Source organism: Pholcus phalangioides, unplaced genomic scaffold (genome assembly GCF_987345545.1).
Source record: "Pholcus phalangioides strain wild (caught in Gottingen) unplaced genomic scaffold, Ppha-v1.0 ptg000017l_1, whole genome shotgun sequence".
In the NCBI taxonomy this organism is placed as follows: Eukaryota; Metazoa; Arthropoda; class Arachnida; order Araneae; family Pholcidae; genus Pholcus; species Pholcus phalangioides.
In genome coordinates this window covers 26376493-26399567 of record NW_028301610.1, presented here as the reverse complement: position 1 = coordinate 26399567, position 23075 = coordinate 26376493, and the positions used below count along the sequence as shown (strand labels likewise).

At 36.2% G+C, this 23075-nt stretch overlaps 1 protein-coding gene across 2 annotated transcripts in view; it reads right to left on the bottom strand.

Annotated features, from left to right (window-relative positions):
* The window catches only part of Myo81F (unconventional myosin 81F), a 215594-nt gene that overhangs the window by 161991 nt on the left and 30528 nt on the right, over positions 1-23075 (bottom strand). For both annotated transcript variants that reach the window (XM_089246115.1, XM_089246116.1), the window contains exon 2: positions 16657-16766. In XM_089246115.1, the coding sequence (XP_089102241.1) occupies positions 16657-16766 (110 nt within the window). The remainder of the gene's footprint in view (positions 1-16656; positions 16767-23075) is intronic.

Sequence of the window (23075 nt, the reverse complement as noted above, 5' to 3'; positions counted from 1 at the left end):
AAATTAACACTGAGTGGATCAGATCCCCCAAATATCCCCAATAACATCTGTTGACATTGAGAGAAGTTTATCCTGTCTTTTCAGAAATTTCTATTTTGTCTTTAAATTTCCTAACCCACTCACAAATTATGAATTTTTATTTGAAAAATTCCATTGCCAATTTTTGATGAAATCAAATGTTGAGAGAATGACAGTGATTTTCAATAGATACTATGAGAACTTTTTTTTCTTTGACCTCCAGTTAATATAATGACTGGTTCAGTTTCTAAAGAAATGTGTTTTGTTATTCTAATAGCATGTCATTTTGGGGGAATTTTCCTTTTAGTTTTATGGAAATTTTTTGAATTTTCAGGGCTTTTTTTTAGTTTTCTGGGCCATTTTTTATGGTCATTTTTCAGAATGTTTTAGGTCAACAACATATGAGCCTTGATTATGAGTATATAGAAGATAAATATATCAAGGAAGCTGGATTGCATATACAGTCGAATCCTGTTATAATGAACTCCAAGAGACTGGAGAAACCACTTCATTGTAACGAAATTTCGTTATAAAGGAATTCCAGGTTTTTGCCTTGTTCCTATGTAAACTTATCCAGGAGATTAGAAAAATGTTCGTTCAAATGAGATTTTTTCACTATAGTGGTATTTGTTAAAACGGGATTTGACTGTATATAAATATCCCATGGGTGAGAAAGAATGCAATTTAATATTTGATTAATATAATTATCCTTTCATTAGTATGATAGTAATCTTTATTAATAATTTTTATATGACTTTTTAAAATTTAGTTTACTGCTTTATCTTGCAAATTCAAATTCATTAGAGCCTAACCCAATCATTCTCAAACTGTGTTGCTGCTTCCAGGGGCATTATTAAACTTTGTCAAGTATGTTGCAACACATTGAGCATATAGATGTGAACTTACTAAATGGCTAGATGGAACCAGAGTTTATCCAAATTATGTCATTGTGATAGGGGCATTACAAATATATGGTCAATAGGCAAAGGCAGCCATGGGTGTAAAAAGTTTGAGAACCACTAGCCTAGCCTTACTAATTTCAGCTAAACATTTTATAAATCATCTGAAGAATTTTTTTTTTGCTTGATATATAATTTGTTCCCTTGACAAACCTAAGCACTTATATTACTCAATATTAAATTGATACTGATGTAGCATCAACTTTGCTAAACAATATATTGGGTTTGTTTTATGCTTTATGCTTCAAAGTTCCCTGACAGTATTTTTAAATAGATTCTGTAACTGGAAAAAGTTCCAGTTACTTACAGATCAGTATTTTCAACATGTTTATAAATATTTAAACAACAGAAGTTTGCCAGAAAAGGCTGTTTTACAAATAAAAAAAACCACCCCCCCCCTTTCACTTATTAGAAGCACTTGTCTCAGTGATATAATGAAGATCATATTTCCACCACTGAATGCCACAGCACCCATTCAACTAAAAGAGTATCATCGTCTCTATTAACTGAGCTGACTCTAGACTCATTTTGTATGGTTAATCAAGCACCCCTCTCCCCTTCTGAAAAGTTTGTGTAATATTATAATATTAATAATAATTAATAGAGAGAGTGTTAATTATAGTCTCTTATAGTTATAGTCTCTAACAGTTAATTATAGTATTAAGAGTGTGTTATAGTCTCCCATATTAATTTTTAGAGAGAGTGTTAAATTTCACTTTAATATGTACATTAACCAAACTTTAGATGCTGGTTATTTTGCAAAGATCTTAGACTTTGGACATTTGCTATGACATATGTTTGTACATATAAATGCTATAAAAAATTTTTCAAAAAGTGTAAAAGTTTCTTATTTTCATAATTATAAGTTTATATTACAAGAACTTGTACCTTCGACAATGAATTTTTCGAAAAAATTATACGGTTGAACTTGGTTAGTTCAAATTTCAAGGGGGGTGTCAAAACATTTGAATTATCCAATACATCAGTTAACCCCAAAATTTAGATTTATTCACAAACATTCATGTATTCATAAGTGGTCTTATCTGCTACATTATTTTAACGTGTGTGTTGTGAAATTGACATCACTGTAAATTACTTTATTTTGTTCGAGGCCTGATTTATGAAAATTATTTGTGACCAAAGTTACAAAACTGGTTCCCAAGATTTGATAATAATTTTCATGGCATCAAGAAGATCTTTCATTTGAATATTAGAATTTGGTTTCTGATACTTCTGATATGCTTAGCAAACATAAAAATGTTTTGAATTTTGAATAAAAACTTGACTATGAAGATACTATCATATGAGCAAAGATCTAGATGGTCCAGACATTCTTGAGTGACAATGATTTATAGCTTTCAAAATGAGGGTTTTTCAAATGAAGTGAGGTGGGTGTGGTCTGATATAGATGACAACAGAGCACATTCAGAAACTTTAAAATAGATGGTGAAAACTATATGACTGAAGAAAGAAAAACAACAGTTAAAATTCTTGAACACTGGGAACAGTCCTCGAGACAGTACTGGTATTTCCCTGGGGAATCATAATAAACTAGTGTTTCCCAAAGTGGGAAATATACCCCCCAAGGACGATGGAAAAGTCCAGGGGGGTGTGTGGTAGAAGCTGTGGGTTTAGTATAGGATCTTATGGGTTGGTGTGGGTTGTGGGGGGGGGGGAGATGAGAAGAAAAACTTTTTGTAGAAGGGGGAGCGATGGACCACACAAAAAGTTTGGGAAACTATGCAATAAACAATGGAAGTGATATCAGGTGGTATACAATCTCAATGCACTCGAGTTGAACTATATGACAATGGAAAATTTAAAAATTTCCAAATCAGTCTTGTGGAATTTTTTAATTCAAGTTTTGTGGAAGTCATTGCTGAAATAGCTCAGCCATCCAAGTTTTTCATTATATTGATGCAGTACATGTAACCTTTTCACAGATTTTAATCCATATGGTTTTATTTTCTGGTATTTTGATAATCAGCATCTAATTTTTCCGAGTTACTAGATGGTGAATCCAATGGGTGAAAACAAGTACATGTCTGACATATGTTTTGACATTTGATTATACAGTTTTCAATGGAAGAAGAAATTTAATTTTTTAAATCAGTCATATGGCCTTGGGAGGGTGTCTCACGGGGACCAGCTTTCCATTTCTTCATATATTGCTCAGTGGAAATGATGATAGCATGGCTGTTCACGCGAGACGTTGAAATAGAAAAAAAAAAGTTGAGTTTGTGCTGAAAATAGGATTATATAACCTTTGTTCCTCAAGAATTGTAAACCTAATGATGAGGATAATAAATTAATGTTTATAAACTTAGTCAAAGAGTAAAGCTTTTTTCAACTCACTGGATTTTTTGAAATTGTCATTGTTCGCTCATACTGAAATTCAAAAAAAATTAAAAGAGAATTATCCAAAAACTTCGAAAGAAAAGTAGTTAAACAGGTTATTTCAAAATAAAATTAGATAGGAAACCCAAGAGAAGTTCATAAAAATGTTAATCATTGAAAAATTCAAATCAATCAAGTTCCAGTATATGTAATAAATTGTTTGAAAATTTTAAATTCTAGTTACAGATTATGCGCTTAATGTAAATTTTTCAGCAATTTTTGCTTTAGTTTTTTATTGGCTCTTTTCTCACTTTCCCAGCAAAATTGTCAGCCCTCGTTTTCATATATTTAATAGTAATACAATGTAACAAAAAGCATTACATAATAATAATAAAATATTACATTCATAGCAGCATAATATATATTTTATAAATTTTGCATGAAAAAAAAAAGTTCAGCAGATCATGGTTGAAGCAAGAGAAAAGTCGTACGAGTGCGATCTATGTGCCAAAAGGTTCAACTGTGTAAAGAATTTGAACCGTCACTATAAAATACACACTGGGCAAAACATCAGCACCTGTGCTATATGCCAGAAGACCTTCTTGGAAGCTTGGAGGCTTAAAAGACATGAAATTTGCCATGCAGCAGAAAAGCCACACAGTTGCTCAAGATGCATGATGAAATTTGCATACAATTGGAACTTGAAACGACACGAGAAAATCCACACTGGTGAAAAAACTCACATTTGTGATAGGTGTGACAAAAGTTTCCAAAGGAAATCAGATCTGGACATTCATAAAAGAATTCACACTGGGGAAAAACCATTTATATGTATGAATTGCTACAAAAGCTTCCGCCAAAAAAGCCATCTCAATAAACATGTTTGTAAATGATGCTGGTTATTCATATTTATGTACACTGTAAATGTGCTTGAATGTCCATGATGTAAAGATTTCAAATTGGTAAATGCTTCATGGTTTGTCTGCACTTTTCATTCTTTGGTCATGACATTTATATAGTCTTGGAAACAGAACTTATACACAGTTATACATAAATTTTACAATCGAGGTATAAACACTTCAACTTATGAGAAAAAATATCCTCAGGGATGCAGAAATGTGCTGATGTTGCTCAGGCAGCACCACCAAACTTGAGAGAACCAAGCCTTTTAACATGCTAAATGATGGGGCTTGTTTTAGTTAGTGGTATACCATTTTTGCTCTCTCTCACCCCTCTTCTATCTGCGACTTCTACAACAGCACACAATACAGGTTTTTGAAATCACTTCATGAGCATCTTAACCCTCTGAGACAATGGGGATTTTAACCTATGAGTAGTTTGAAATCACTAAAAGTGACTTGGTTCATTTAGTATTGAATGTAAAGGGGGTTGGAGCATGGCCCCTACATGGGAGGGGATGCTGACAGGGATCTAGCCCTGGGGCCCGGGACACCAATCATCATTTTTTTTTCACGCTATAAATTAACTACTGAAGGAGCCCGTTAAAAATCTGACCGAAGTGTCCGCAAAAGATCCCAGCCTAGGGGCCTCGCTACAGGACATGGGTTGGAGTGCTATGAGAGTGATTATCAGTTTTGTAAGCAGAAGTACTGCTGTGATGGTCGAGTGGTCATAGTGACAGACTTGCATCGCGAGGATCCAGGTTCAAACCCCACCGTCGCTGCAGTGGTGGTCAGCTGAAGTTGGTTTTCTATGGTTCCCAACTTCGAGGCACGAATGCAAGCCAATCTCCCTGTTAAAAAAGTCTCGCTGTAGAGAGCAACAGGCCAAAAACGATATAATTATTCATTCATTACACTTCACTCACTATGAGTTGAGAAAAAACTCATAGTTACACAAAAATTGATTGCAGATGGCAGCACTACACATAACAAGAATTACACAGAAACAGACTTCACGGAAGGGTCACTATACGTACACTCACATTCCAACATGTACCAATTCATTAGAAGTTCCGCAGAGGAATATGGACGAGGTGCATGTCTGGTTTAGTAGTACAGTCGAATCCCGTTCTAATGAACTCCAAGAGACCGGAGAAATCACTTTGTTATAACAAAATTTCGTTAAAAAGGAATTTCGGGTTGTTTGCATTGTTCCTATACAAACTTATTTGAGGTATTAGAAAAGTGTTCATTGAAACAAGATTTTCGCTATAATGGTATTCATTAAAACGGGATTCGACTTTAGTAGTAGAGGTACTGCGAGATATGTATAACTTCTATCATTCCCAAGGGTGGGGCGAGAGAGATTAGAATGCTTAGACCATAAAACTTTGTAAAGGCTTTAGAACAGTTATTCCTAAACAGTGATATTGGTCAGGGACATTGAGATATATCAGGAATAAAATTATATTGAAAGTAGTAATAACACTGTGATTCCTGAAAACTGCAAAAAAAAAACACTTACGGTGCAACTTAAGTGTCTAAAGACCAGACAGAGCGCCGCAAAAAAAAATAAAAATTTTGAAGGGTACTGTGCAACTAAAAAGTTTGGGAATCTTCGTCTTAGAATCCACTCTTCTTTGTTTGTCCTATTTTCGAAGTGGCTCACCAGTATAAATTTTACGTGAATTGGCTTGTCAGGAAAGATATACTAATAGCATTCTTCAAAATAAGATGATGTAATGTGATATAAAATAATACCAAAAAAAACGTTTTTAAGTTTTAAATTGCTACTAATTTGTTTACATGATTTTTCTTCCCTGGGCTTGTACTCGAATGATTTATGAAATTCTTTCATTCATTCATTCATTTCTTGTGAAGTTATGCTGTTGCCAATACATCAAAGAGGCTTGCGTCACACTTCTAGAGTGAAGGGAAAATGCAAAACCAGAAAACAAAAAAAAACCCTATGTATTGCTGTTAATCAAAAGAATAACTTTGCCTGAAAGTATAGAAAAATATTGCCAACGTGATGAGGACAAATAACAGTTTATAAAACACTGACATGTTTTGGCACCCATGAGGGCCGTTATCAAGGTGGAAAACACACACGTTCTGTCCCAACAAAAAACGTGGTCAGAATGAGTGAGCAATTGTGGTGGTCAGTTTTTTCCTTCACTTCAGTATTTTCATTTTCAGTTTTGACGTAATAGATGTTGCCTTCTGTTGTTAGTGATGTCATATGTCCAGCTTGGTCCGTTCGAATATTCTTCAAATGTTTTTTTCAAAATGAAAGAGGGATATGGCAATGGAATGGAGGGTGGTGAGTTTGTGTCACTTACTAATTGTTCATGAAAAGCCTTTTTATTACCCTTAAAGAAATGGTGAAAAAAGACATGGTGATTTTGAACTCTTTTTGGATCACCTTAGCCTCTAGAAAATTGAATCTGTGGTCGTCACTCCAGCAGTGTAAAGCTATTGTGGACTCAATACATAGATACATCCACAATAGCTTTACACTTCTGGGGTGATAAAATGCTTAGAATAAAAATACTGAAGTGAAGGAAACAACGCTGACCACCACAGACGCTCTCTCATTCTGACCAAGGTGTAACCTCCTTGGTCTGACCTACCTTGGTGTAAACATATGTGTCTGTGTTTATAAATTATTTGTCCTCATCACATTGGCAATATTTTTTTTATAATGTCTCTCTGTGTCTCACTGTGAAAATTGTATGGTGTTACAGTCTATACTTTTCGACTATAGAATTCATACTATAGAATTTTTTTTCTGACTCATGGATCACCTGGCACCATGGGTGGAGATATGGGGGGGGGGGCAGCATCGAAGGTGAAGCCGATTGATCTAATGTATATGAGCATATATGAACTGACATCATCATCATCCTCCCCTGCAGCAATCATCATCGTGCCTTCCCCAGACTTTCAAGTCTAACTTCACCCATGCCTGGCACTTTTTCAATCCTTGCGTTTTCAATATCTTAATGAACTGAAATAACTAACTAAAAAAGGGACTACTTTAATGAAGTTATTTTGTCCTTTTCACTCATAGAAGGTGAACATATTTTACTGTGAAATACAGAAATGGTTTTTATAAATACTGGTCTTTTGAAGTGTACAACTCATTTATACAGGAAATTATCTGGTTCAGAACATTTTCCAGGGAAACAATAATTCCATGCTTTCTTGCTACATAGAGAAGGATATGAAATGCGCTTTATTTCCTTGGTGCACTGATAGGCTGACAATATTAAATCACAGCAAAAGAGCCAGTTATACAGGCCTGTCATTTAGGGGGGGGGGCGTTGCCCCCCTAAATTATTGAAAATACACTGCCCCCCCCCCTGGTTTTTGAAAATTCACTAAAAATGGTAATATATATATACATACATACATTGAGTACATGTTCTTTGCCCCCCCCCCCCCCCAGGAAAAAGGTGAAATGACGGCCCTGCAGTTATAGCACAAAATCAACCAAAACTTTCTAAAATACCACAAATAGCTGTTTTCAATCACCAAGTTCTAAAAGATTTTCAGAATAAGTTCATTTATGGTGATCCAAGAATTCTGAATTTTTATGTCCATTTGATTCAAATTTTTATGCCCATTTGATTCAAATTTTTCCCCTCAAGTGATGAAAAAAGCACTGTTTCCAGAGCATTCCTGTACTTCAAAGTACAATGCAACAACAACAGAAAAAAAAAGATTATTAAGGTTTAATTACAGGTTTGACCAATTTCCAAATAAATATGCTGTGTCTAATAAATATAAAATCTGTCAGGGGCGGAGCCAGAAATTTCGTTCGGGGGGGGGGGGGAACACTTTCATTTCCGGGGGGGGGACCAAAGGGACAGAACAATGGATTTGGCCATCTTTTTCCCTTTTTTCGGTCATTTTCTCACATTTCGGGGGGGGGGGGGACCAGACCCCCAAGTCCCCCCCCCCCTCGCTACGCCCTTGAAATCTGTCCAGTACGTTAGTAAGGGCTGGTTCTGGATATTTTTCAAATGCAAGCGAATGATATTTTGATGATACAAATTGCCCCTTCCCTTCAGTTAGCGCCCTAAAAGATCGCTCCCTTTCAGTTTGTGGCCTAAAAAATCGGCCCCTTTCAGTTGGCGCCTTTTGTGACCGCGTAGTTCACAGGATTCATTATCCGGCCCTGACGTTAGTAGTAAGACACTCGAAGTGTTGCCAATACGTGTAATGTACAAAGAAAATACAAATATATCTCTAAAAATAATGCCAACTTGTCAACTCATATCAAATGGCATTGGACAAATTCAAGAAAACTCCAACTAAAAACCGGGATATTTCTACAAAAGAGTCGGGACGACCAAAAAAACCGAAAATACTAGGACTGTCCAGCGAAATATGGGACGTATGGTCACAGTAAGCATATCTAGATCGTGGACTGAAAAAGTGCATCCTTGGCCTAGAGCAGCAGTTCTCAACCTTTTTTGACCCACAGAGCCCTTTCCGATATGTAATTTCTATGGCGGAGAACCGGAGGCCTATTTTTTATTTATTCATCAAAGTTTGATTTGTTTTTATTATTCAAACATTAATAACTATTTTTTTTTTTCAAATTTACTGGGTTTTTTATTTTTCTCGAGCAGCCGCGGAGCCCCTGGGAGTTCAGCGGTTGAGAACCGCTGGCCTGGAGCATCATAAAATCGCTTTCAACAAGACATCAGGGCAAAATCATTTCTTTATTTGAAGATAGTTTTCTTGATGGAAAAATAAGAGAGAGGATGATTATTAAAATCGATGAAAACAAGCTCACACGCCATCCCGAATTAATCTTAAAACAAATCAAAATAGCTTATAGCTTGTTCCATTAATCTCTCGAGAAACAAAAGGAAAAAAAAGGAAATTGAAAAATAAAAACGATGGTTGGCTTTCCCTTCATCCTCCGCTGCTTTTTCACAAGACTTCCCTCCAGCAAATTAATCGATTCAAGCTACAGGGCGCCATGTTCTGCGAAAAGAAAAAAACAGCTTCTTCACTTGCAGAAAGAGAAGGGAGGATGATAAAACCTTCTATCGGATCCAAGAAAATACAATATCATCTTAGATGAAACAAAAGAAACTATGGAATAATGTATATAGCCTTGCGCAGAAAAGAGGGCGTTCAACAATTTTTTAACGTACAGTCAAACACGGTTGTATATACACACCTCGGCTATAACGTCAATTATTGTCGTCCGAGATGATTCCCACAGAGAGCCTTGTTTATAACGTCGATGAAAACGCAACGACACCTCAGATTTAACGACACATTTTTTTTTTTGTCATTATTCCATATTACAGTAAAACCTCGGTAAGTCGTCACCCCAATAAATTGTCACTCAGGTTAAATCGCCATTTTTCTTCGGTCCCGTCTATCTTTCATAGATAACAATATTAATAAACCCTCGTTTAGTCGTCACTAATTTTGGTTAACTCGTTACTACGGGAAAAGTTCGAGAGAGAGGAACAGATGATTTCTATGCTAAGAAAATTCTATGGTCATAAAACCGCATTGCTATGTTCAAAAGCGACCATAAAAGCCCTATGTATCAAAACGGAATTGCTCAAATGACGAAAGTTACACTGAGGAAGTTCATTTGCCGACTAAAAAAAAAAACAAAAGTTCTTGAAACGGGATAGGGAATGTTCGAGCTGGATATAATTTCTGCATGGGCCCTCCCTAATTTAAGGCTTTAAATTTAAACGAAATATATATCCGGTGAAAAACCAGACATTTTTCCCATTTTGAGGCCTTCTAGTGTCTACTTTTCCCTGCCCAGGACCCCCCTCAAGTCAAAATTGGGCCCCCGTGTTCAGTTTATCTTGTATTTGTATCATGAATTACTGATAAATGTACCAATGTATTTCACCATAGTCAGTAAAATACTAAATGCTCAAAAGGTACAAATTTCGTTTTTTTTTCTTTTTGTAATCTATAAATTCTGTTGATATTGTAATTTTAATTTATATTTTAATAAATTTATATTACTTTGAAATTAAACGATTTTTTCACAATTAATTGCACTTTCAAACTTACGGCACTTCGCTCAAGTCGACACTCCGCTCAAGCCTTCGTAATTTCTCGATAACGTGAGTGACGACTTAACGAGGTTTTACTGTATTTATCATAATTTGGGTGATAATATGACAAGTATACGGAGCATTTCGAAATTTCGCTCGTCGATTTCTTTATTTGAAAAGCTCCCCTCTTTTCAACGAAGCTTATTTTAATTCATAACCCTTATGATTAGGGATGAAGATAATTCGTATAGTTTATAGATTATATTATGGTAATTATGTCTATAAATATCTATATTAATCTCACATATTTTTCGTGTTCAGTGCTGTCTTATCTCATGGGGCCACTCGAGCATGGTCCGGGGGGCCTCAAGTGCAGAAAGGGCGCTCATGAAAATGAGATCTGGAGGCCCTGTGGTGCTCTTACAACGGCTCTGGCGGTATTAAATTTTCTTTCTACGTGAAATGCATTTTAAATCACTGCAGAGTTGCTGTATAGCACTGCATTTCTCACCACGAGTTTTTTGGAACAATTGGATTTTGGCCGACAAAGGGAAAACATTTTTGCGGGAATTGGTGATGCCCCGTCTTTATGATCTCAATTTCCTGTTTTTTCTTGATCAAATATGGTCACCCTGATTGTAATAAAACAACTACTTAATGCACACTATTTGATTGCATCCGATTATATTTTTTATACCAGGTTGTACCATTACAACCAGTGGAGATTGATTCCCGGTTATTCAGCATATATTTTTTAGCCGTTCTACTACCGGTCTTATCAGCAGGCACCCTACGGAGGGGCCTAAGGTGGAGAGAGTGCGTGTTTGATGTTGTGTATGAAAAAAGACAAATCCGCAAAAAAGTTAATCAATTCGAGAGAAATTTCGGGGGAAGAAAATTTAAGAGCGTGAGCTCTCTCGCGGGCTTGAATAAAAGGTCCGAATCCTCAGTATGAAGAACGCGTGTATAATTATACAGGGTGTCCGATAAATTCGTAAATAGTTGAAAAATTCATAAAAATTGAAGGAATCGGCATATTTGAATGCGATTTGCGAAAAAGTTATTCTCACGCAGGAGGATTTTTTAGTACAAGAAAAAAAATAGTTCAAATGTTTGTCGAGGGAGGGCGCTGCGCGAAAGCAAATCACTAGAAATATGCAAATCAGAGTCCTATAAAATACAGGGTGTACGATTAACAGCTTATATCTGAATCTTCCCATTACTGGCACTTACATAAGGTTTCCATTATGACGCTGACATTGGTTTGCTAAGCAGTGTTAGTAAAAATGTTTTAACTCAGCCACGAATAGTCAGCTGAAGCTTTACGTGGCTTACTTTAAGACAAATTGACAAAAATTTGATTATTTTCTCTTACACCAAAAAGAAACTCCCCTCTGTGAGAATAATTTTTTCGAAATTCAAATATAACAATTCCTCCAATTTTTATGAGTTTTTAACCTATTTGCGAATTTATGGGACACCCTATATAATAACACCATAGATTAGAGAGGGTTTCTCATTGTCTCTCTCTTTCTGAACCGACCAGTAAAACGTCTGTAACAATTCAATGGACCACTAACTTACAACATTCGCAGTGTGACCATGTGTTCCGAGGCCCATTTTTGAATTTATAATCTTCACTAAAATCGAGAATGAAGAAAGCTTTCACAACTTATAAATTATACTATATCATGATAACTATGGCTAAAATATCATCCCATAATATTTGTTATGTCCCCCAATGGTAATGCTTTTTTTCCGTGCACTACATTTCAATTCACTGCGAGTTCTAATGGTCCTTCATTAATAGCTCATCGGTAATTTTCAGCCATTTTAGTAACAATTGGGGATTTTGCCGACTTATGGCAACGTATTTGACGACAATTAGCGATGGGTGTCCAGTATTTTGCAATATTTCAGATCAACGTTTTCTGTATTTTTCTTAATCAAATATGGTCACCTATAGGGTTTGACAAATCCCATGTACCAGGTCACCATGGCAACTAGAAAATTGGCACTGGCGCCTAATATTTTGTATGCGTGATGACTAATTGAAGTCCGAGAACAAAGTGAAAATTTCGAAATTTATATAAGCGTTTCTACCTACATGGGAACGGTTACAAGGGTCCAAATAATCCTAAAAGAAATATTTTTGCCGTTTTTCTTAGGAAAAAAAATTATTGGCTCTTAAGGAATTCGGCTGTGCCTAATTTTTATTTTTTATTTTTGACAAATCCCAGGCCGCTATTGCGACTAAAAAATTGGTGTTGGCGACTAAAATTTCCAGCATGGGATCGCACAATCAGAGTCTAAGTATGACACAAAATTTCGTTCAACATGAGAAGCGGGTCATTAAGTTTCAGAAAAGTTGAAAAACATTCAGGATTGTTTTTCATAAGGAAAAAATCATGCTCAGCTCCTAGTCAATTTCGATGTCGCCTAAATATTTTTTCGACTTGTAAAGCTCTGGTCTCCCAGTAATGATGAGTGTATTTTTGTGAAATAAATCTTTGTTTAACTGCGATATGCTGCAGTAATTTATTTCATCACTCTTTTTCCCAGGTTAGCAAATTTGTTGTGAATTGTATTTTTTTTGGCTACAATTAGCGAATATTCAAGATCTCAAATTGAGCGCATTTTCCTGGATGAGATATAGTTTCCCCACGTATGAAGGTGTAATTTTTATTTGAAACAGTAAGGAGAGTATTATTAACAATTAAAACTTTTGAATAATTTTTCAACCAGTTAGAATTAAAATTATCGAGTCTGTCTGCTGGCCATAGATTAAGAAACTCTGCGATATACAGACTAACATAATTATACAATTTGTGGATATGCACAACTGAAACTTTGAAAAATGAATATAACGTCATGTTGCATATAACTCGACTATTATTGCAGTTGAATAAATGTTCAAGTTTAAATTTAAAAAGATCGTCATCAAAATGTTCATCAACAACGACGAACTGCGTAAAATGAATGGCATTAGGATTATTATTCATTAAAAAATCTGCGATAATAAGAATTTTCCAATCTTCTGTTCCATAGTCTTAACCCTTTGGTCCGGTGTATATTAGAAAATACACGGTAAAAAACCCATTTTATCAATTAATTTTTTTGGTATTTTAGAAATCATATCTTTTAGTGTCATTTCAGAACAAAATACGGCTACAGCGGATCCCGCTTATAGGGTTTTTCAAAACACCATCATGGAAAAATTGTGTAGGTGGGGAAACGCTTTAAACGGAGTATTAGTAATAGCAGGGACCACACACAAAATGAGTCGTTCTAAGTAAAAATGTTATAAGCTTATCCACTTGTATATAAGTACAATACTTTTTTTTTTTATCCAGAAAGAGTTGATTTCTCATCGGTGTCATTTTTTTGAGCGCTGCTGAAACTTTACGTGTTAAGAGATTTATAAAATCAAACCAAATTGAAGAAATCGGAAATGAAATTTAAGGTAACAACTACTCAACTTAGCTAAGCAAGATTTAATCAGTTAATTAGATAACCGTAAAATAAAGTAAAACTGTATATTTTACCCTTAATTGTCCATTGTAACTGATTAAAAAATTCATTCTAATTAATTAAATTCTTGTGTTGATATATTGTTTCAATTAAAAACATGCTAACAGCACCCATTTACATCAGTATTAGTGAAAAAAATTCCAATACATTTTTATGGGGGTGAACTATAGAGGGTTAAATAGACCTGAACGTGCTACATAACATGAACATAGCACAATTAAATACCTCGTTAACGTCGAGTCAATGCCTCATTATGACGTCCATACTTACGATGAAAGAATCAATTACCACGAAAGCACGATAGTAATAGTATGGTTGAATTCAATGAGTTTGGGGATTTCCCCTTGATCTCTCCAGATCACTACACCCACCACGGTTATTAGCAGGTAAATCGCACATAAAAAAAACTCGATTGATTTGTAATGTTTGTTTTGGCCCGAAGTGAGGTTTAATTCGCCAAATAAAGCAATATTTGCCAAACAACAGTTTCGAGACACTTCTCGAGTTTTCTTATGGCAATAAAGAAGAGTGATGTAGGGTCTCGTGTGAGGCGCGAGAGGAAAGAGCTTTCTGGAAAGCCATACGCGGAATGTTTCACGAACGCCATCTTGATCTGCTTTCTCTGTATGGCTCTCGCAGCCTTTGGAGCAAAAACGGATCGATAGGATGGTTGAAATGGAAGTTGAACGAACTGGTGTTGCCCGTCTCTAAACTCACCTTCCTCCATCTATCCCATTTTCATCTGGGGGGATCGCTCGGTCCTCTCTCTCTCTCTCCGTCTGCATCAGTTTTCTCAAAATCGCAGATTTCCAACCCAAACAAATGATACGAGAAACAAACCATTAAGCGAATGTTAGTTACCTTCTCATTCATTTTTCAATTAACTGACACTCACAAATATGAAATAAGTGGCGAGTCTGTGGTCAGTGAAAGTTTTTTGCAATCATGGTGTACTTCGTATATTACAGTAGACGTTGCTTATTAGAATCACGGATAATTTTACCATTCGGGTATTGTTATGACTTTCACTAAGTATGGAACGCACCAATATCATAACATGGGGAAAATTTCATTCAGCGGTGGTAAAAAAATTGAACAGAAAAGGTCCGGTTTCATTCTCAACAAGGTTTCTCATCGCGTCCTCCCGAAGTGATCCTTTTACTTTTCCGGGGCTTAGTTCGTCCTGGATTGAAGTATGCCATCAGGTTTTGGAGACCATACTTACAGAGGGACATTGACTTGGTCGAGGGGCTGCAGAGAAGAGCCACGCGTGATCTTGATGGCACACGCTGCTTAATCTATGAAGAGAAACTTGATTTTTTGAAAATGCTTACATTGCAAGAGCGCAGATGTCGGGGGAAGGGGGGAAATATGATATGGAAGTGTTTAAAATTTTTAACGGGATGGCTAAAACGGACGCGAGTTATTAATACATCGTCAATCAACTGCTTCGACAAGGGGACACCAGTATCCATTGGTAAGGGACAATTCAAGGTTGCGGTGTCGCAGGGAGTTTCTCGCTAATAGGGCTGTGAATAAATGGAATAGCTTACCTCCGGGAGGGTTGTGAATTCTAACGCAATTGGCTCGTTTAAAAAGGAAAACGATAAACATATTCACAACAGACATATATCATCTGTTGTGGACTTTGTATTTATTGTTATTAGGACTTCGGTTTATGTTATCAATTTTGTTTTCGCCGAAATTTTTTTTTTCCTTTTTGCATATTTTGAAGCTATAAGATTGATCCATACTTATTTTTCCCTATAAGTTAACGTTATCAATATTATTACAAGAATATGTAGGTCCTACACTGTAGGAAGGCAGAAGGCTCCCTTATTGATAAAAATTTCCGTACTCAGTTCACAACGTCCTGGGCCGTAATAGCCGCTATGATCTATGTACGTGCAGCGCTGCTCTTGTAATGGCTTTGCTATAGTGAAGGCATGTGTAAGGTAAAAAAAAAAAAGTACCTTTCTTCAGTTCATGGCCAGTTTCTTTCAACTGACCACATTCACAGTTCTTCGGCCGAAAGACCTTCATAAGAGAATCTACGGAACGTACCGTACATAAACAGAAGTATCTTAATTCGTAATTCACATTTAGACAGTTCCATTGCGATTCCTCACAACTTCTGAACAAAAAAAAAATTTTAGCTTAAAGAGGAAAAACACTGATTTATATATATAGAACAATTGAAAAAAATTCACGATTTAAACCTGTCATGTGGGAAAGAAATATGGAGTTGTCCCGTTCGACCAAATAGAACATATGGTCCTTGAACTAATGGAATTTTTTCAGATAAAAGTTATCAATCAGGTTATTGTTATCAAAAACCTTAAGTCCCGATCTGATCACATTAAGCGTGAAATTCACGTTATTTATATTAAAATGGAAATTTTCGATTGCTGCTTTATGAATTTCAATCATTTAGGTGTTTTGACTGTAAAATTTTTAATCATATGGAGTTTGAATTTATTTAACATTTTTCATCAAGCGCTATTGGATGACAAATAACCTGTCTGGACGGACATCATTCATGAGGGTTCAATTTTATTGCTCTCGAACCTTGAGTTTAAGTAACAGTGTCTTAAAAAATGGCTTTCGAAAGGTGGTCCACGAGATGTGTTTCAGAGAAGGAAGTATTAGAATTAAAACAAGCAGAGAGCGAGTGACTGCGAGATACCGCAGAGGTTATCCTTGGTTACCTTTGTGTTCAACGAAGTGCTAATTGAAGAACACTCACAAAACCAGCGAGCCATCATCAGGGTGGTACTTACCGTGATAGTTGACGATAGGTTTAATTAATGTCTAAATATATTCGTTAATAAACAATTCAAATACAGAAAAGGATACATAGATGTGATCCCGACGGTAGCGAGTTTTCAAGTTGGTGTTGATTCCTCTTTCATCGATGTCGCTGATGACAGTCATGTCGGGAACGCCATCTTCAGGTAGCGACCCACCTAAAAAAAAGACGTAATTTATAACATTTTTCAAATATATTTCAGTAAAAAGGGTGAGAGCTCAGAAGGAATAAAGTTGCATTATTTGAGAAAAAAAGGTCATAAATCTTTGAAGCGATCAAATTATTATTTTCTTGTTTGATTCGAAACGATATATAACTCACGTTTTGCATCCCAACATGTTATCAGACACGAGAGCGTATACAGGATAGTCAGAAAATTTCTTTGCTGGTTTTTGAAGGGCCGTAAGGAAGGCTGTGATGAATGGATTGATGAAGAAATTTGAGAAATCTGTTTTTTTTTCAACATGCGCCCAAGATATCTGGCATTTCGCCATTGCAATATGCAGTGGTTACGATTATGGTATAAATTTTCGCAAAATGCAATGGCAACACTCAAATTTTATTGTGGAATCGGTTCAAGCACTATGAAACCAAGAGTGTTAGAGTTTCAGATCCAAATCCAGATGGGTATGCATAAAAACCCCCCAAATGTCGGAAAAAAAACCCCGGAAAGCAGGGGACCTCTGCGCTCACATCTAACGTGAAGTTCACACCAAAACGCGAGAAAGAAAGCCTAGTGAACTAGTCCGGCAGGAAACAGTCTTTCTTTCTTGCGTTTTGGTGAGAACTTCATGGTTAATGTGAGCAAAGTAGGGACCTCGCTGTGAAAATCCTTTTGTTTTTCATTTGGGTGGTAAGAGGCCAACGGTAATTATATTTCGTGATTATAACCCGATTAAATGTCAATTTTAAAAATTGGTCTGTTGCCAAGTATATACAAACCATGGAACTCTGGACGGATCGTATGATCCCTTGGGTGTAATAATTAGAACGTAATATGTGTTTTGCATCTGTGACAACTGTGTTGTGTTTGTGTCGAATATTTTTCAATTTTCCACGCTCCATTCGCGACTTTTTCGGGATTTTTTTTTAATACCCATCAGGACTTGGAGCAAACATTCCAACGCTCTTGGTTGGTAGTTTTCATAGCACTTATAGCACTTGTATGTAAGTTATATAGCACTTGTTCTGATTTGCAATAAAATTTAGGTGTTGAGATTGAAATTTTTTGAAATTTTGTAATCATAAATGTAACCGCTCCATATCGCATTGGCGAAATGTCAGATATCTCGAGCGCATGCTGAAAAAAAACGCGAATCCCAACTTTTCATTTCTCAAATTTCCATTCATTATGGCCTCCCGAACTGCCCCTTCAAACCAGTAGAGGAACTTCCTGACCACCCTGTACATATATACTGAACACCAATAATACCCTGTCGATGCTCACAGGGACGTACGCAGGTTCGACCTTTGGAGGGGGACACAAAAATTTTCTTTTCGAGAAATTCCGAGTTACGACCCTTCAAAAAGCATTTAAATTAACAGAAATTGGTTGATATAGTGTATAGGCTTGATATAGTTGATATAGAGTATATAAAGTGTATTTTCTTTCGATATTTCAAAATTTTCACTGAAATATTATTTTTTATATACTTTTTGGTTTGTTTGGGAGGGGGGGACACGGGCTCCCTGATCACCCCTGCGTATGCCTCTGCATGCTCACACATAAATACTTGGTCATGCAGTAATCCAACTGGTTTGAGATACCTAGCAAAGACTTAGATTGGTCTTGTTATACTTTGGAAATTTATTCAGCAGAAAACCTTTTTATCGACCTTCCGGTATTTGTTATGCAGGTAATTTGTTCGAAGTGGATAAAATGCTATTCTCAGTATCGAGACTCCACTGCTCTAAATTATGATGCCAACCTCAACTCCATCGGGAGAAAGTGGAGATAAAAAAAACTGGTTTTAGACTGGCTCAACGGAGCGAAAAGCCAACAGCGGCCATTAATTGACTCACGCTGCGATAATTGACTTGCACATAGCGAAGAGGAATGAACACGGAAACTATTCTAAAAAGAAACTTCTTTTTACGAGATCTGACTAATTAGCATGTGAATATACATGCCATTTTTGTTCTCGGTAAGATCTATAGTCATCTTTATAAAATCTTGGAGAAAATAAAGTTCTTCAAACTAGTCTAACCCCGCTATAACAAATCTCCAGGGACTGAATATATGCAGGGGGTCTGACCAGACTTTTTTGCAGGGTCCTGTTTTTATGAAAATGGTCATCAATTTTTAGCGAAAAGTAATGCTTTAATTTTTCACAAAAGAAATGGAAGGTTAAATTTATGGTGAATTTGTATTTTGCGAAGAGTGCAAAGGTCCGGATAACGGACCCGAATTTCGGCTGGACAGACCCCTGATATGGTTCGCTATATCCGATCTTATAAGATAATCTGGATCATACCGCAAAAATGATAAAATAGGGCGTCTCTATTTTAAGTTTCCCTGTTCTGAGCTGTCTACAAAATATTCATCAGGAAGCATGAAACTTTGCAAACTTATGAAGAGAGGAAAATTTTCTTTCCCGGGTCTTTCCAGTTACATGATTCCCGTATACTGAGACAGCCAGAACTACCAAATGACATCAATATAGTAATTAAAAATAATGACATTACGGGTTAATTGCAATAATAGTTATCTGCATTTTGTTCCGTCGGTTCCAACCAAACAGAAATTTCTGTTTCGTTTTAAGCCGGTTCCATACCAGCAGAATTCTTCAGAATTCAGCATCGCAAAAACCTGTTTAGTGGTGTGGCTACGCGAAATCGACCATTTAAATTGCTGTACTGTGCTAGCCACACCTCAAAACCCGCTTTTGCGCTACGAAATTCTGCAGAGTTCTGCTGGTGTGGATCTGGCCCCCAAAGCAGAATGTTTAGCACTGTTCTGCGACGAACCCTCAGCTGACTGGAAATGTTCTGTGGTAAAAATCCCCATACATGTAATAGCATTTTTTTTTCCTGCACTTTTTCTTAAATTTCTTCCAAACTGTTCTGCAGTAGAGCTAATTGTTCTGCGACGTACGTCACAGATTTTGGCACATTCTGCTTTGGGGGATCTGGCTTTATAAAGTGGGATCTTACATCAGTGCTCTACTTCCAAACTGAGAAAAAAGCCTACGCTGTATGTGGAGTCAAGACCATATCAACAGCATGCCCCCCCCCCCCCCGGAAAGTGTGGTTCTAGGGTTCTCGTACATGGATGGAAAAGTACCAGCTACAGATTTACACGCTTAGAGTGCGATTATTGTGCACGCATGTTTCCGATTTCGGAAATCAGCGTCTTCTCCGATTGGTTAAAAACCCGAATTTCAAGCTAAAAAAAGTAAACACTCTGGTAAAATTCGTAATGTGTGATTTTCGTACATTTTTGCGGTTCATTTTAGTCGTATATAAAATAACATTATATACATCAGGGCTTGACAAATTCCATGCGTCAAATCGCCATGGCAACTAGAAAATCTATATTTGTAAGAAAAATTTTCTACATACAATTCCTGAATTGGAGTCCAAAAATAGAACAAAATTTTATGAAAACATGACTACTGACTTCTTCCCATATTGGAAGGTACACAAAGTCCAGGAAAGTTTGAAAAACTTTCACCTAACTTGAAAACTTTCACCTATCACTTAGGGCTGTTTTTCTTGAGAGGAAAAAAAACCATGATTGGTTCCTAAAAATTCAGCTGGAGCCTAATTTTTCTTCTATTTGTAAGTCTTGTTATGTATAATAAAAGAAATCTTCTGAAATTGCCAAAGTGAAATTTTTCACTCATTTGTGAATGAAATTCTGGTCTGAAATGACGAGTCTTACGTCAAGAGGTCAGACATATTTTCATAATTTTTTCTTTTCGTTGCATCAAGGTCATTTTCAGTGCACGAAAAAACTCACTTTGCGTCAAAAACTTATATAGACAGACGAGACATGAGAATTTGATTTAACCTTTTGCGGTCCCAAGTCGAGGTGGACTCGACAAAGGACCGCATCAGGAAACAACGGTACTTCATTGTTACAACGGCTCCTTACGATAACAGGAAGGGCCGAATGAATTCGGCTTCTTAGCAGAACTCATAAGCTATACAAAAACCAATGGAACAAACATTCAGGGACCATCCTCATTGCGGGAGAGGCGCTATAAAGTACGAACTGTACCAACGAAGTGCCGAAAAACCTCTGGTCGCTAAGTGTTAAAGTAAAGTACAGTGCATAGAATTCGATTTCTAGAATTTGACCCAAATACCCATGAATACTATATAAATTTGTTCTCCTAACTCTTCTTCGGTTTCATACAACGAAGAATTTTCACTCCAAGTTTCATCAGAAATTCAGGCAACGTTTCCTGCTAATGTAAGCACAACGAGGATCAATATTTTGGGTGAGAGAAAGAACAAATTCTTTCCGATAGCCGTCAGACCTTCGCTTTTACCATTGATACCATGCTGCAGCTACCAGTACTATGACGTTCGAGTTCTTTTCCATTGCAAACACCTCACGTTCAAACTGTAATGGGCGTGACTTGGCAAATAGCCTTAAACGGTCACCTTCTTCAGCTAAATTAGAACTAAATGATTTTTCAGAAATCTCTACCAGCTAAAAAAACACAAGTTAAGTTTAATTTTGGGAAAAGTTTTAACTGTAGAACAGGAAGAGTAAAAATAATCTAATTTTTTTTTCATAACTCATAATAAAAATCACAATATTTTCAAATATTAGGTTTATCAGAAATGAGTATATACATTGATATTATGAAGTCCAACATTGATTTGTGAAGGAAAAGCAATGAAAATCTGTAATGTAAATTTCATGTTATCGTTTACCTTTTATGATTTACCATCAAAAAGGTGAGGAGTTTATTTTAGGCTCCTCTCTCGGATAAATGAATACCCGCATATACAACTAGATATTTATTTAGAACATTTCCGAAGAAAGACGATATTTGGCGAAGGAATTGACAGCTGCCAAAGTAAAAAATAAAATTCTTCGACTTCCAGAGAGAAGAAAAAACGAAGTCCATTGAAAATGGCGCATTTATAAATAATGCTATCCATACAGAGAGATTCAGTTGCGATAAGAGTAATAGTGGTTCCTTTCCTGAGAGGTCGAAAAAACGGAAATAATTTGTCACCGTGAAAAATTGTATCCCAACCTCGACAACAGTACCGTGAAAAAAAAGGATGAAAAATGGTAATAGAAATGAAAAATCACTTCTCAATGGTCAATACACAAGACGAACAACCCCGACAGAAAAGCGGAAAAATTCCTCTGGACAGCACTATAGAAATGCACATAGTCGTCTATCTGATTTATACAAGGGAGCAAGCATTTCAAGCTCCATTGCAGATAAATCGGGCCGAGAGTAGTTTCAAGAATGTTAGTCTTCGTTGCAACACCCTTAAAAGGCCCAAAGATGGAATGTCCAACTAGCTCATCTGTGACATGTTTCCGTCTTCACCCCATTTAAAGCTTTCGAAAAAGCCTGGATCCTCTTTCTAAACCAAAAAGATAGAGCAGAATAAAAAAAATTTTGAAATAAGAAGTATAAAAATAAGATACCAATTGGGAACCATTTCGAAGGGAGAGAAGAAATTTTGAAATCCCAGAGGATGCATTCGTTTTGACAAGACAAAATAAAAATGTTAGTACGTACTGTAAATATTTCGCTTGGAATGTATTGACCTATCTTAGAATCCCAAGAGTCCAATGCTCTGGATATAAGACAGTCTAAATCTGTATTGTTGAGGAGAGTCCACAAAGAATTTCAACTTTCCACTCTTTTTACGTGTTATTTTCCAGACAATACACAAAAAATAAATTCGAGTATGTATATTGAAGATTCTATCCGTACGCTCAAGAGAGCGTACAACGCATAGCTTTGCGTACGTGCAAAGGGTCCTTTAAACGTTCATTACTGCGACCAGTTCGAATATAAAAATCCAGAATCGCCTTTGCACATAAGGTCAGGTCATATTCTTTCCATTGCATATTTTGAATTTACTGGTAATGTCCCAATTAACGACAACAACTCTTCGTTTGTTGCAGCGCATGCGTGGCTGTAACTGCACTAATTTCTAAAATGTTTTGTTTGCCTTTTTTTTCTGTCCTTGAAGTTTGCTACCCGAATTTTCTTTCTTACTCACACACAAAGGTCGCTGTATACATGGAAAGTGCATAGCACTGCTTCAATGCATTTATCTTACAGGGATTTTTGAGCGTCAGAGTCTGAAAGTCCCTGTATAAGCAGTTCAATTCGAAATATATTTTTTAAAATGATTTTTCCAGCTTTCTAATATACCTGTCATTAACTATAAAAAAAATTATCAGCTCAGAAAAAAAAATCATGCATTTAGGTTAAAAAAAAATATATGCCGCATTCACCTGACTATAAGACAACTTCGC